A 15,309-nucleotide genomic window follows, 5' to 3' on the forward strand; every position below is an offset into this window, starting at 1 on the left:
CATGACACGGGTAAATGCTAAGAATTCGTGGCTGACAGACGTTAGAATACATGAACGTGGGAATATGTTTACAGCTGAGATGGAGGAGGGAGCAGAGATTTCTGGCAATAGCACTTTCCATTCTAACAGAGCACATGCTGCTTTTCTGAGATCTGAGTGTGTGTTATTTTTCTGCAGGAGCATCTGCTTCTCCGCTCAAGATACTCTGCACCGCAGACGGAATCAGACTTCAGTGTTTCTTGAAATATTTCACTGAGGAAATGAAAGTGAACTGGTATCACAAGTAAGTATAAGAGCTGTGGACCGTGGCCATGCCGTGGATGAGGGCCGTGCCCAGGGTTACAGCCGGGATGCGGGGCTCTGTGGCGACATGTCACGGCACTGCCCATCCTCTCGAGACTTTGTTGTTCTGAGAAATGATGACAGCCTTTGGCTTGGGGCAGGGAGCCATCGTGGGGGTGAGAGGACCAGGGAGAAGGAGACAGTTAACAAATGCCTGAAGCTGCTGGAGATAAATTTCTTCAATGTCTCGGTTTTGCCAAAGGTGGCTCCACTGGTAACACATTGTATCTGGAATCTAACAGAGCACTAATGGAAAAATAATATTTAGAAACCACGCTTCAAATTTCCAGTCTGTTGGTTTCCCACTAGATTAATTAAAAAGAAAAGGACCGAAACAAGCCCAATACTTAAAAGGGGAAAGAAAACAAGATCAAGCCCTTTATCAACAGCAGCTTTTTCTGTATTTCATGTTCGCTGCTCTGCTGCGTCTCCAGGTGGGCATGTTCACTGTTAAAACCCTCGAGACTTTCATAACAGTCACAACACACAGAGGAGTCCTCATCACCCCAGCCCTTGGGCTCTGGCGCTTTCGTATCCAACCCCAAGCTCGTCTCTAAAACAACCAGTCAAAGCAGCAGGTCTCTGAGGAAACGGGGCTGATGTCAGGGTCTGCATCTCCCTAGGCGTAGCCACAGCGAGAGAACTTCAGATGGGCTGATGGAGAGGGGTCCTGTCTTTTTGTCTGTCTCTCCTCTAAGCTGAGGACGTGGGCAACATTTTTAGGCCGATTTTTCCATGATGTCAATATACTAAAGTTTTATTCTCCTCAATAAACTGAGTGTCCACATCAGGCCTTTAGATATTATATTTCTCTAGTTAACGTTTCAAAAGATAAACTCTATGGTTGTAACTATTTCACTTTAAAAAGCATGATTTTGTTTAGGTGAACCTATTTGTGAGTAATTGAAGTGCTGAAGGATAAATGTTCTTGGGATTTTTTTTTTCCTATGTAAATGTTGACATGCTGTGCTTTTGTCATAGATGTTATGCTTTGAAACATAAAATCATTAGATATATTGGAGTCTTACTGCATCTGTGTTTGGAATCTTACATTTCAGTATTTTTCAGTGTGTGGAACTCAGTAGCAGGGGAGTCATTATAGGTCCCACATGAAGGGGTCCTTATGGTAGTTCTCAGAGGCAGGGTCTTTTCATAAAGGATTCCAGTAACAGGAGCTTCAAAGACTGAAACTCGAGTATTTTTGTGATAGAATTGTTTATAAGGATTTATTTCTTATGATAAAAGAGTAAATCTATATTTCTGGCTGAGTCAAACCTTCCCCTGGAAAGGGAGAATTAATCAGGCCCTTCTCCAGGCTTCTTTGATGTCTAGGGCACACTGCACACTGCTGTAGTGAGTAAGCCATCACAGACACCATTGGGATAAGTGTCCAGTATCCCCTTGTAGACATGTCCATCCTCTAGGAGAGGCGACTCTCTTTTCAGCTTCGTCCCTGGGTGAGTGGCTGGCTCTGTGCTGGGGGCCGGGGTGCAGAGATTAACACCCCTACACCCCGGCCTGGATACACGCCCATGCGAGGGGTACAGGGATGTTACGTTAGCAGTAGCAAGCAGGTACTTTGTGTTAACTCTTAACACACAAGATTTCGTGTAACACTCACAAAAGCCTATGAGTTAGGTATTAATATCCACATTTTGTAGATGTGGACACTGGGGTTTAGCGAGAGGAACATAAATCATTTTGTTCAAAGTCACACCACCGCTAAATGAAAGAGCCAGGACTTAAGTACTAGTTAGTCTGCTTCTAACCACTACTAGACTGAGGGGCATTTACCCTGGGGGAGGGGATTGATTACAGACAGACAAACAGACTGAGGGATAAGGACACAGATCATGTATCTCACTCATCAGTAAAGTTGTATCAGATGAAAAGATCACCAGAGACCAGCAGACAAGGTGGCAGATTGTAAAGCTCCAGGCACTCATAAAAGTGGCATTGTTTCTGTGTTTCCTCTGAACAGATTTATACATGTATTTCTTTAGCAATTTAGTAACGAAAATATGACTTTTAGTCATATTTCACTACTTTACTGTTAAACAGTATTCCACTATATTTTAAACTATATATTAAACTATATTTTGTAGTTATAGTCTATCACTGAAATATAACATTAGGTTATATTTCACTATTTGACTATTAAATAAGTTATTACTAGATAGCAGCTGGAAAAGTAGTGCATCATATGGAATATATCTGTCTTTTGAGGCCAAATGGCCCACTTGACAGAATCAGGGATGGCGAGGAAGTGACTGCTGAGGACTTGCACTGTGGACGTGTGAATATTTTGTGTTAATGGGCGACATGGAATCCACAGAGTATGATGAGAATTTTGTGAAGTTCGGACATAAGCAAGGACAATTGTTCTTTGGTTAAAAATGATGAGTAATATATCAAGGAATGGGAAAGTACCACTTTAAAGGAAAGGCTGGAAACCTATTCAAAATGACTTAGAAGCATACAAAGAGAAACTCAGCAAAAATGTTCTCCTGAGAAAGGATTTTGTTCTCTTGCTCAAAGAGAAGAAATTAATATGTCGTCTAGAAAGGACCAGACCTCAAATTGTGAGAGTATTGACCACTTAAGACTTAGAAATGTCCCAGCTGCCTAAGAAATTTCATGGTGTCTTTATAGAAGAAAAAAATAATGGCCAGCTTTAATCTCAGAATGCATATTTTAATTCAGCTCGGGAAACGTCACCACAGAGGTCCCCTGAAATCTCCATGAACCCTTGAACTAACCAAGGGGAAGGGTGATGCCGTTCTGCCTGGATGCCTGAGGCACCCTTCCTGCGTACCTCCAGCATGCTGGTTTTCACAAGAGGGGAGTGGGAGGGCTCCCATGGGAATTGCTGAGGGGGGTGGTGGGACAGTCTCCGTGACCCCGTGGAGTGGCTTTCAACCTACAGTGAGGCATCCTTGATGGGCTCCTGGCCTGAAGCAGCTACCAAAGGTGAGAGGTTCCAATTGTCCCATCGCCTGTCAGAAAGCCCTGATGTCTCACCTTCTCTGCCTGTGTGCATGATTCTGGTCACCGTGAAGGCAGTGGAGAAAAGTGGCTGGATATTGTAAGCTCCTCTCAGGCTGGGGCGTTTTGTGGGGCTCTTTTTGCAGGATGTTGGCATTCCTCAATATCGTCTCCTCCTGCCAGATAGAAATATTTACTAGCTTTTGGGAATTGTTCCATTTTATCTACTTTTTTCTTAAAATGGGGAGGCAGCCTCTGAGTGGAGTTCACTCGAATGTCTGAGCACTCTGAGAAGAGCAGAAGTCTGTCTCCAGTTGGGAAACCACAGGGCTATTTACGCCTCAGACCTGTTTTCATAGCCTTCATTTGACTCAAGTTCAGCCACCATCCATAAGGAGTTGAGGATCTGTTTCCTTGTGCGTGTCATTATCTGCCTTCTTCTATTGAACCATGATTTATCTTAGACTTAGTTTTTAGACTTTTGAACTATGTCACTTCCAACTGCCTGTTTTAATATATAATACTTTAAAATATTTGATTTTTAAATAATTTTAGGCTTATAGAAAAGTTGCAAAGACAGTACAGAGACTTCCTGTATGGGCTTTGCCCAGCTCCCCCTGATGTTAACATCGTCAAACCCAGAAAATTGACAGTGATGTGATACTGTTCTCCAGACAACGGACCTAGTTCAAGTTGCACCCATTTTCAGTGATGCCACCTTGCATTTGGTTGTCGTGTCTCCTTAATCTCCTTGAATCTGCGACAGCTCCTCAGTCTTTCCTTGTCTATCATGACCTGGATGTTCTTCAAGAGTTCTGGTCAGGTATTTTATAGCATGCCCTTCAATTTGGGTGTATCTCATTCTTTCCCATGGTTAGATTGAAGTTATTCATTTTTAGCCAAAATACAACAAAAGCGATGTTGATATATCTTATCACTTGGTGAAGGTGGTTGCCAGGTTTCCCTCCTGCAAAGTCACTATTTTCCTTTTGTAATTAATAAATATCTTGGGGACACATTTTGGGACTTGGCAAATCTCTTGGTCTTCCTCAAACGTTCACCCACAGATTTGAGCATGTGATGGTGGATCCTGCTGCAACAAGTGTGTCTGAGGTTTTCCTCCTGGTGATTTTCTATTTCTCTCAGTCTTTCTACATTTATTTGAAGTTCCTCTTTATTATGGAGTTCCTCTGTTGAGGAAGTGCCACCCCTTCCCCCTTATATATTTATTTATCCAATATCAGTATGGACTCACGGATATTTATTTTATTCTATGGACATAATCCAATATTATCTTTGTTGTTGTCGTTATTTTGCTCAAATTGTTCCAACTTTCGCCCTTGGAGCTCCTTCAGGTTGTCCCCTGTGTCCTTCCGCATGCCCCCATCTGTTTATGAGCAATTTCTTCCTTCCTGGGCCTGTAGGATATTCTTGATTCCTCTTGTACTTCCCTGCACCAGCCTGGACTCAATGACTTCTCCAGGAAGCCGTGTCCCTGGCATTGGAGTGTGGCTTCAGACACCAGGACCTGTGCCTTAGACGTGCCATTGCTGTGTGGTCAGTGCTCTTACAACCTCTGGGCAGACGGGGCTGGGGACTATGGGTATGCACACTGACTCTTGTGTGCACACTTATTGATGGTCATTCTGTGTCTCATTATCTGTGTGTGTGTTAAAATCTGAGTTCAGGTTGGTATCTTCGATTCCAGTCCACACCACAGGATTCCCTCAAGCCTTTCCCTTCCCTTATTGGTACCTTCCTTCCCCACTGGGAAACCTGGCTCTCATCTATAATATAGTTACTTATTTTTTTTCAATCTTAGTATATTCACATCATTCTGAAATGTTGTGAATTCTGAATTCTGAAACATGCACGTTTCAGAAACGCTAACTCATATCCTAGTGAAAAACCAATTTCCAAACCAGAGCACAGTATTTCGCATGATTCATGTGGTATTTTGCACAATTCATTTTGTTTTTGGCCTTACAGCATCCAGGTGAAATACTGTTTCCCAAAGTTGCTTAGTTGTTTCTTTTCTTCCTTACCATCTTTACATTCTTTTGCAGCATAGGTAAGTTCCTTTGCTACTGTTTGTGTTCTAGTTTGGGTTCCCCTCCCGTTCTGTTGGACTTCAGTCCTTTATTTTTGGGGTATGTGAAGCACAGCATGGTTGTGCGAGTCACAGCTGTGCAGAAATGCCTCCTGGCCCATCTCTTTCTTCCCTTGTTAATACCCTTCCTACTCACCCACTGTAGGTCACCAATCTGCCGTGTGTCTTTTGCACAAATGAGCAAGCACGGGTATGCTTTCTTGTAACCTCCTCTTTCTTACATTAATATAAGATGTCTTAAATTTAGTTTGGAAAGAAGGAATTTGGTCATGTTTTGTGATCAAATAATAAAACCAAGGAAGAAGTTTTGTCTGATTTGGTCTATTTAAGTCCCAAAACAAAAACAAACAACCCTATAAGCCAAAGTCACTGTCTACATAAGATAACAGTAATAATTAATTCGGCGAAAAGATATCCAAGCAGCTAGCAGCTATTTTTGACTATTAAGACTTGTTTGGCCTTCTTATAAGTTGACTGACTTCAGTGGAAACCAGCCATGGAGGGCGTAGGGTTAAGGTGGGACATGTTGACCCAGGGGAGGAGCTGGAGGCAAGAATCCTCCCAGAGGAGGGCAGCCTGGAATGGGGTGGAAGGGTGTGAGCCAGGGAGAGGGAATGGGGTGATGGAGAGGGTCTGCTCCAACCTCTGCTCCTGGATGGCTGCTTGCAAGTGGCTTCAGGTCGGTTCTGGAAAAGAGAATCAGTACTCAGTCCAAGAAAGGTGAGGGGCTGTGAGAGAGGCTGGGATCAGAGCTCAAGTCTTGGATTAGTGTTAAAGGCGTGTTCCCAGTCCTAAGGGCAAGTGCCTTCTCGGCATGAGCAGGATTACCAGCTGCTGAGCTCAGGGAGCAGTGCTTTCCTGCACCAGAGCCTGGGCTGGTGGCAGAGCCTGGGGTTCCCGCCATGGATGCAGGGGGCCTGGGAAGTGCACAAGCAGGTTGTGGTGTGATGTGGCATTCTGTGGACATCCTCCTCTACTGCAGTGGTCTTTACCCTCCATCATGGCTGAGTTGATGCCGTGGGGACACAAATAGTCTTCACCAAGAGAAACTCTGGATGCAGCAGAGTGTTGCTTTCTTTAAGTTATACTTGGATGACAGACAGCTTCCGGGGCCAAGGGCCATCACTGTGAGGCAGTGGAGCAACTGTTTGCTTTTTCCATTGTCATGTGTGTCCAAAAAAGGAAAATCATGTTGTTGTTTTTGTCCTACAAGTGAATTGCTAACAGTAGAGCAGATCACCATCAGAACGGGACATATTCCAATAGAACATAAACGTCTCTAAAGCTGAAATTATCGCTACTTCCTGGAGCATTTGTAAGGTGACTTTGGGACCAAATGAGTTCCACCTGTTGACAAAAGCCGCGTACAATGTGGCTGATAACATGCAAACTCCATCAGCGTTTCTTCATGGCTCTCACAGCTTGAGATCTCAGGCTGTCAGCCATGCCCCACTGAAGGAATTCTAGACTCTGTCTCTCTCCCCCTCACATGTGAAGCAGAGACTGGAACGTCTTGACCCGTGCATCCAGAGCACGGCAGTTTCGGTGCCTAATTTCACTCTCTGAGGAAGACACATTTGAATTCCTGGAGACAAAGGAAACACCTTCTTCAGCCGAGACGCACACACGTGGTGTAATGAACCAGGGGCTGCCTCTAGTGACACTGACAGCCTTAGTGTGAATGCAGCAAACTCAGGCAATCTTGTTTTTCCCCCTAATGGTCACTAGCACAGCTTTCGGTGCAGAATGCAAATCCCCAGGCCTAGTGGAACCCATCTGCTTCTCAGCAGAGCAGGAAGCACATTACAGATCCCAAAATGATATCTGGTCCTTACAGGGAGGGGAGATGGTGGGATCCAGTGGCTGGGACGCGCAGAGGGAGGGCCCTGGTACTGCGTCTCGGCTCACACTAAAATCCCTGCCTCGTCAGTGAGTCTTGCTTAGGAAGCTGTTGGTAATAAGCGCTTGTGTGTGTCTCTGTCTGAACTTGGAAGCATTATGGCTAACCCTCTCCTCAACAGCTCCAACAAAGGGAGTGTGAGAAGATTCCTCAGGGCCATTCGTGTTGGAGAGAATGTGTCTTTCTTACTCTATTCCATACTCTTGTTAGCGGCTGTTTTCCTGGGTGTAGTACGTTAGTCGACAAATTGCTACAGCGGGCTCAGGTGCCCACGATGAACTGTTACAGCGGGCTCAGGTCCCACCGTCCACAGTGGACGACTTGCCGATTGGTCTATCAGAATACCCAGTTGTTGGTGCACACAGGGGATAAAGAAGCCTTTCTTCATCAAGCTGCGACTTTTCGATTGTGCGTTGCTGTCTATGTGTGGGTGTTGGCACAGATGGGCTGCTCACTGTTCTTAGCATTGCAGGGTTTGGGGTTGATCGGCCAATCCATGGCACAGCATATTCTCTCTGAAAGGATGTTTTTCTCTGCAGACTAAGAATCACTCTGTAAGGTTGAATTTTCTTTTGGACGTAGGAATGAGTAGGTCTGAGCACTGGAATGGCCTGTCCATCACCTTAACAATAGCGATGCTGCTTTGAGCACACGGGACAGCCTGGCGCTGGCCACCCGGAGCCCTCACGGCTCACAGAGCTCTGCATCTATTATGGGCTTAAGGATATTTTGTTGACTGGAAGAGGTACTGAATAAATGGCTAGTATGGTGAGGAGGGTTGGAGAATTCCTTTTCCCAGCTGAACCCAGGGAATATGTGGTTACTGGTGAGGGTAATGAAATACTCCAGGAGCACTATAGGTGGTTCTCTGCCAGTCCCAACACAGCGAAATTTGCTGGGGTTCCACTTTGCTGGAGCTGGTGCATGAGAGAAATAGACCCCCCCTCTAGTTTCTGTCTGTCCCGAGCCCTGTTCTTCACGGCTCCTAACTATAACTTCTAGAAATCTTTCACATCTCCCTCAAGATCAGAGTAGCTTTAGGAAATAATTGACATGCATTTGAACACTATGAGCAGGTTGGCTTTACATATTGCATGTGTGGTGCAGAGCTCACACTGCAGGAATGGTATCCCGTGCTTTATTTTTATTTCAAATTTTAAAAAATTATGGTAAAATATACAAAACATAAAATTGACCATTTCAACCATTTTTAAGTGTACTGTTCAATGACATTAAGTACATTTACATTGTTGTGCTACCATCACCACCGTCAATCTCCAGAACTTTTTCATCTGGCAGAACTGAAACTCTGCACCCATTAAACAACTCCCTATCCCTCCCATCCTCCCCCAGCTGCTAGCAGCCTCCATGCGACTTTCCGTCTCGGTGAATTTGACGACTCTGAAGTACCTCATATAAGTGGAATAAAATAGTGTTTGTCTTTTTGTAACTGGCTTATTTCACTTAGCATAATGTCCTCAGGGTCCATCCATGTTGTAGTATGTGTCAGAATTTCCTCCCTTTTCAAGGCTGAATAATATTCCATCGTATGGAGGTACCACATTTTATTTATCCATTCCTCTGTCCAAGTGTCTGTCCGTGGACACTTGGGTTGCTTCCACCTTTTAGCTATTGTGAATAATGCTGCTGTGAACATGAGGGTGCAGATACTTGTTTGAGTCCTTGCTTTCAATTCTTTTGGATATATATCCAGAAGTGCAATCACGGGATCATATGGTAATTCTATTTTTAATTTTTTTAGGGAAAATATTCCATACCGTGTAGAGTATTTTTAAGTCCATTATGTTGTGGGCAACAAGCATATATTAAATGACAATGTATGTTTAAAAACTAAGTATCAGATTTCATTTTAGAAGGTCTTCTGATTTGAGCTACTGATGTAGTTAATAGATTTATAATATCCAGGAAAATCTATTATGACATCAGCACTAGCAAGTTAGAAAAGGCTTCCCCCCCAAACATGTGTAATATTGTCCCATGAGTACCTTGCATAGAATATGAGAGTCTGAATTGAAACATGTTCCTGTTACTTCTTTAATAGAGATGCTAAGGTTGGGTCTAGTGAGCACATGAGGATTGGAGGGAGTGAAGACATGGCCTGGCTGCAGATCTGTGAACCTACAGAGAAGGATAAAGGAAAATATACTTTTGAGATTTTTGATGGCAAAAATAACCATCAGCGCTCACTCGACCTGTCTGGTCAAGGTAAGATCATTCTTCTTCAGCATCGAGTAATTTTGTTTTTAGTGACCCATGTAGTTGCTGAAACGGAAACAATCTGATTTTACTATTTTCATTCAGAGAAAATTATTTCTGAGTAATCAATTTATTTACATGGGTGTTTGTCAGTTTTCACTAAGCAAACTCACTGATAGAGCATCTGAGTGAATGAATACAAGCTAAACACAGTGAAATGGGTACTAATATAAGCAATGTTTCCTTCCAGCTTTTGATGAAGCGTTTGCAGAATTCCAGCAGCTCAAGTAAGATTTGCATGTTGGGTTGCTGTTCTACCATCTGGGGTAGAGTTGATGTGGAGTCATTTTGGCTGAGTGTGGGCACATCTATGGAGGCCTAGGGGGACCCAAGGACTGTGAGGTTCCTAGGAAATGAATAAAAATGGCAATTGAAGCAATTCAATATGTAGAAGGGCAGGCCTTCTTCTAAACTGTAAATGAATTTATAAATCAACTTTCTAGAGTCATAATACCCTTGTTACTTTAAATGGCTAAAATGACGAATTTCTGAAATAGTGATAATTATGGCAACATATTATACAGAGAAATCTTTAGGTTTTTTTAAAAGACTTTATTTTTTTTTAGAGCAGTTTTAGGTTCACAGCAAAATTGAGAGGAAGATACAGAGATTTCTCATATGTGCCCTTCCTGCTCGCACCCCCAACCTCCTCCATTATCAACATCCCCACCAGATGGTACATTTCTTATAATTGATGAATCTCCATTGACACATCATAATCACCCAAAGTCTGTAGTTTACCTTAGGGTTCTCTTGTGGTGGTGTACGTTCTATGGGTTTGGACAAATGGATAATGACATGTGTCCACCATTATAGAATCATACAAAGCAGTTTCACTGTCCTAAAAATCCTCTGTGCTCCACCTATTCATCCCTCCCTCCCCCTAACCCCTGGCAACCATCAACGTTTTTACTGTCTCCATAGTTTTCTCTTTTCCAGAATGTCATATAGCTGGAATCATACAGTATGTAGCCTTTTCAGATTGGCTTCCTTCATTTAGTCACATGCATTTACGGTTCCTCCATGTCTCTTCATAGCTTGATAGCTCATTTCTTTTTAATAATATTCCATTATCCAGAGCAACTTTTTAAAGAATAATTTGGGATTTTTAAATATGAGTGCATTTTAGAGTACCCAAACAGAACAGTCCTTGGCGCATACTAGGTTATTCAGTAAACATTTGTTGAACGAAGGAGTGGATGACTAAGATAAATCCGAAACTGACGATGTAAAAAATATCTAAAAATGTCCAGTGCAATCTGGTCAATTTGGTGAAAAAAACCCAAATCTCTCCAACCTTCGAGTTCGAATGCCAGCTTTTCTGTGGGTCTTAGCAGCTGGAAGACAGGGCATTTTCCCTCTCACAGTGGGCAGTGGGCGACACCAGGAACAATATATAGATACGGTTCCTCAGATCCTGGGACCGAATGTGTTCTGCTAAGAGGAAGCAGAGGTGTCTCCTCCTTCCTTCTGCTCTCCTCTCTAGCAGACATCTGAAACGTGTAGTGCTTTTCCCTGACGGCATTGTCTCACGTCCCTCTTATTCTCTCTCCTCTGCCCCCTTTACCCTTCAGGGCAGCTGCTTTTGCAGAGAAGAGTAAGTACATTTTGGATTATAACAAGCACAACTTATTGCTTTGGGTGGGGCAAAAGGGTCCATGTTTTAGAGTGTTAACTTTGTGTATTAAATAATAAACCACAAACCGTCTCACCCTGATTCGAACCCTCCCCCAACTCTCCACGCTGACACTCTTCATTCTGCCAACCCGTCCTGTGCCACCCAGCCCGGCCGGCCCGGTCAGCTTTGGCCTCCTTACCCTCTGGCCTCCTTTGTCCTCCCGTCTCCACCCACCTGTTCTGTGTTCTCTGTGAGATGGTCAGTCAGCTGTGGCCATAGGAGGAGACAGTTTGGCTGGTTTGAGTAGTTTCCTTGGGCTTTGGGCGACAGGGGTGGTCCTAGTTGCCTGGCACCTGGCCCTGGATGATTCAGGAGGAGGAATCTCACCTCCTGGGTGCAGGGCAGATGGAGGGGGCCTGGCTCTGGGTGGTTGGTGGGCACATCACAGGCTGGGCCCTGCGCTGTCTCTAAGGATTGGCTACCTGGGAGGGGCAGTCTCTCCCCAGCCAGAAAGGGTTTTTAAGATGTCAAACATCATAATGTAGTGATAATTAAAAATACTTACAATACACCACCCTTGAAAAATCCTGCTCTCCAATGCACCAGATCCCTCTACTTCCTGGATGAGATATAGAGTTCTTGGTGTGCCCCACGTTGAGCCCTTGATGAATTCTTCATCTCGGGGCCTCCTCACACCCTACATTTCCCTAGAGTGTTTCACGACCTTCCCCTGCACAGCATCAGTGACTTCCTCCCCATGCCCTGGGCGCGTGGTTTATCCCCTGACCATGTATATTTCCTGTTTGTGTGCCTTCCCCTGGAGAGTGCAGCTCCTCCCTGGCTCATTTAGTACCACAGGGTGCTCGGCACGGTGCCTCTCCATGGGAGCATCTCTGTTGACATGTTCTCACCTGAGTCCCTTTCACCTTACAGATCGTGGCAAGGTGGTTGGTGGCTTACCTGATGTGGTGACCATAATGGAGGGCAAGGTAAGGACAGACAGCAGGACACAGTCAGGACGGCGTGGGGTTTCCCCCATTGTGGGGCCATCAGGCCGAGCACAGGGAACCTGGGCGGTGGGCTCATGTTGCTCAGCCTCCAGAGGACTGGGAGCCCCCTACCTACAGTCTGCTTGGCCTAGGCTGCCTCTGATGACCCTAGTGTTATCAAGGGACGGAAGAGTTTAATCTCCTGAATCCACATACGACACCTTGCAGCCACGTGCATGACTCAGGCACCACAGAGCAGGTGTTATGGCACCTGTTTCCGGGCCTGCACGGCCGCCTGCTTCTGATGCATCTGGTCAATCAAGGGAGTAACTGACCGGGAGCAGGGGGGCCACACCCACACCCACAGGACCCACCCCCCCTTGTACGAAGGTGGGAACCACTCTCTTCAAGTGTGAAATGAAAAAAAAAACCCTCTGCTCCAATTTTCAAGGTCATTTTTGAACATATAATGGAAGCCATTTATTGAGGTTCTAATTTGTCACCTGTCCGTGGGATTACTGATGTCTAACTGGGGGCTTCAGTGATTCCATCTCCATGTCACAGGGATGTGGATACCCGAGAGAATGTTATTAGGCCAGAATACAAAAATTTATAGACCTTTTCTTTAGCAGCTGAAGAAAGCCTAGAGTCTGAGGCGGAGGAGTCATGAATCTCACAATAAAGATGTAATTAAGAAATTAGCAAGTGTTATTTTATCATAGGCTGAAAGCATGTTTTAACAAAGTGTCAACAATGCATGTGATTTACTATAAGACAAAAAACCCTCTGGATATGCCAGAGGAACTGGTAAAATGGATCCATAAGTCTGAATACAAAGGAAATTTAGAAACAGGCTAAACATATCTACTGTGAAACGTAGAACCTGATTACCTTCAAATTCTTTGATTAACTTAAGACAAGGATTAACGTTGAGAATAAATAGAAAAAATTAGTGTTGATTTTTCTCACGAGGTGCCCCGTGAAACTGTGAACTTCTCTGCATCCTGAGTTTTTTCGATCCCTGGTGTCTAGCATGGTGCTTACATATATAAAGAGCAGGTTGACTAAATGAATGATGGGAAGGACAGATAAATACAGCTGAGCGTGAGGGAGGGCCGACCCCACTCTGAGGTGATCTGACTTTTCTGTTTCTAACTCTCCCTCTCTGCCCGCCCTTCCCCCCTGAAGACCTTGAATCTGACCTGCACGGTGTTTGGAAACCCTGACCCTGAAGTGGTGTGGTTCAAGAATGACAAGGACATCGAGCTCAGCGACCACTTTTCCGTCAAGGTGGAGCAGGCCAAGTACGTCAGCTTGACCATCAAGGGCGTGACCTCTGAGGATTCGGGCAAGTACAGCATGAACGTCAAGAACAAGTATGGAGGTGAGAAGATCGACTTGACCATCAGCGTGTACAAACACGGGGAAAAGATCCCAGACGTGTTGCCGCCCCAGCAGGCCAAGCCAAAGCTCATACCAGCGTCCACCTCCGAATAAAGGGAGTAGCCGCTGGAGTTGGAAAAGATGCTTGAAAGTCATAGGAATGCTGTGTGCTCGTTCCAGAGGAGGGACGACGGTCTGAGTGATGTCACGTGTGGCCAGATTGTTGGTTGTGCATTGTGCTTTTAATTTTGGCAATCAGTTATTATTAGTGTACGTCCATCTCGGGAAGGGCTGATGTTTCCCACAAGGCTATACAACTTCGTCTGCAGATACTTGACAGAGGAGGGGTTGGGAGATGACAGCTCACGTTTTCGTTGCTATGGGCAGTGGCGGTTCTGTGCCAAGCCGCTGTCCACATTGGGGGCTGTAGTCTTTGGTGCTGGCAAGATACGGCAGCTCTGAAATCCTGGTGGTAGAGCCTTTTAAGCGTGTGTTAGCTGGTTACACTCAGTTTTCTCTTGCTTCAGACTAATAAAACTTGAAAAGGCAACTTGTTGTGGCTCTCCTATCCCGAATTGTACCTACCCACATCTGCTTACTCTCCTGGCTTGTTTAATTATGGATGATTGTGCAATTTCACAGCTAGTAGCATGCAAACAATGGGCCCACAACCCAGAGCCAGGGCCGGTAAATCACAGTCACTGTGGAGCTCCCTCCAACAGCCTGATGTGTGAGGGCTGGGTGACAGGCGACCGACCCGGCCAGGAGAGGAACCCACAAAGTCCTAATTCCAAAGAAAGTGTCCGTCTTGTGCAGGCTTAGAAATGCCAAGTGGTTATCATATCGTGAATCTAAAAATCTCAGCAGAGGAAAACAAAATGCGTAAATGGCTATGTTCTTTTTTAGTGTGCTAATTAATTAGAAAGGAATTTCATAAGAAAGAAAACTCTCATTTGAGATGATCACTGTGGTAGCCATGGAGGAAAAGTTAAACCTTGGCTGACTGCAGGAAGTCTCTCGGTGAAGTTAAAAAAAGAGTATAGTGTGAATGTATCCTTTCTTTGAACTTTTCTTCCTTTTTTGGAAAGAGGCTGAAATTCCTCTGGCACAAAAATGCCATCTCAATATTTTAGGTTTATATGAAACATATTGTTATATAACAGAAAAAGCTTTGGTAGTTCAGAATATTTTATCTCTCTGTGTCATTAAGGCCAATCCAAACTCTATGATAATTGTGTTATATTTTCCTGAGGTAATAACAAAACTCATGAAATTTAAGTATGTCCCTAATAACACCAGCCAGCTGAGCAGGTTTCCATGGCAGGTAAAGTGAGCATCAGCAAGAATTTTAAAATTATTTTTCCCTTCTCTGTGGTGCAGGTAAGCTTTAGCTGAGTTTGTTATTATTGCGTAGTGGAGGGTATTTCCAAAAACATCCTTGGCAAGGGAAGGCACAGACAGATTTTTCTATATTTGACCTTTACTTAGTTAAACAAAACTCACTCATTTTCTAGTTTAAATAGTCATTTTTGTTTAGTAATTGCGGTTTGTGGGAAAGAATGAACTGGTTGTGAATTTCTTAAAGCCATATAATTCTTTTTTAGTAGACTTTATTTTTTAGAGCAATTTTAGGTTCATGGCAAAATTCAGAGGAAGGTATGGAGATTTCCCATGGACCACCTGTCCCCACTCGTGCACAGCTTCC

General features: G+C 44.3%; 1 protein-coding gene across 2 annotated transcripts in view; it reads left to right on the plus strand.

Annotated features, from left to right (window-relative positions):
• The window catches only part of MYOM2 (myomesin 2), an 87,970-nt gene extending 74,252 nt beyond the window's left edge, over positions 1 to 13,718 (plus strand). For both annotated transcript variants that reach the window (XM_087418644.1, XM_087418645.1), the window contains 6 exons: positions 178 to 283; positions 9,400 to 9,563; positions 9,805 to 9,841; positions 11,189 to 11,211; positions 12,166 to 12,221; positions 13,410 to 13,718. In XM_087418644.1, coding sequence (XP_087274770.1) covers positions 178 to 283; positions 9,400 to 9,563; positions 9,805 to 9,841; positions 11,189 to 11,211; positions 12,166 to 12,221; positions 13,410 to 13,718 — 695 coding nt within the window. The remainder of the gene's footprint in view (positions 1 to 177; positions 284 to 9,399; positions 9,564 to 9,804; positions 9,842 to 11,188; positions 11,212 to 12,165; positions 12,222 to 13,409) is intronic.
• The last annotated feature ends 1,591 nt before the right edge of the window (positions 13,719 to 15,309 follow it).

This window comes from Ceratotherium simum, chromosome 28 (assembly GCF_057802395.1).
Source record: "Ceratotherium simum simum isolate JZ-2026a chromosome 28, ASM5780239v1, whole genome shotgun sequence".
In the NCBI taxonomy this organism is placed as follows: Eukaryota; Metazoa; Chordata; class Mammalia; order Perissodactyla; family Rhinocerotidae; genus Ceratotherium; species Ceratotherium simum.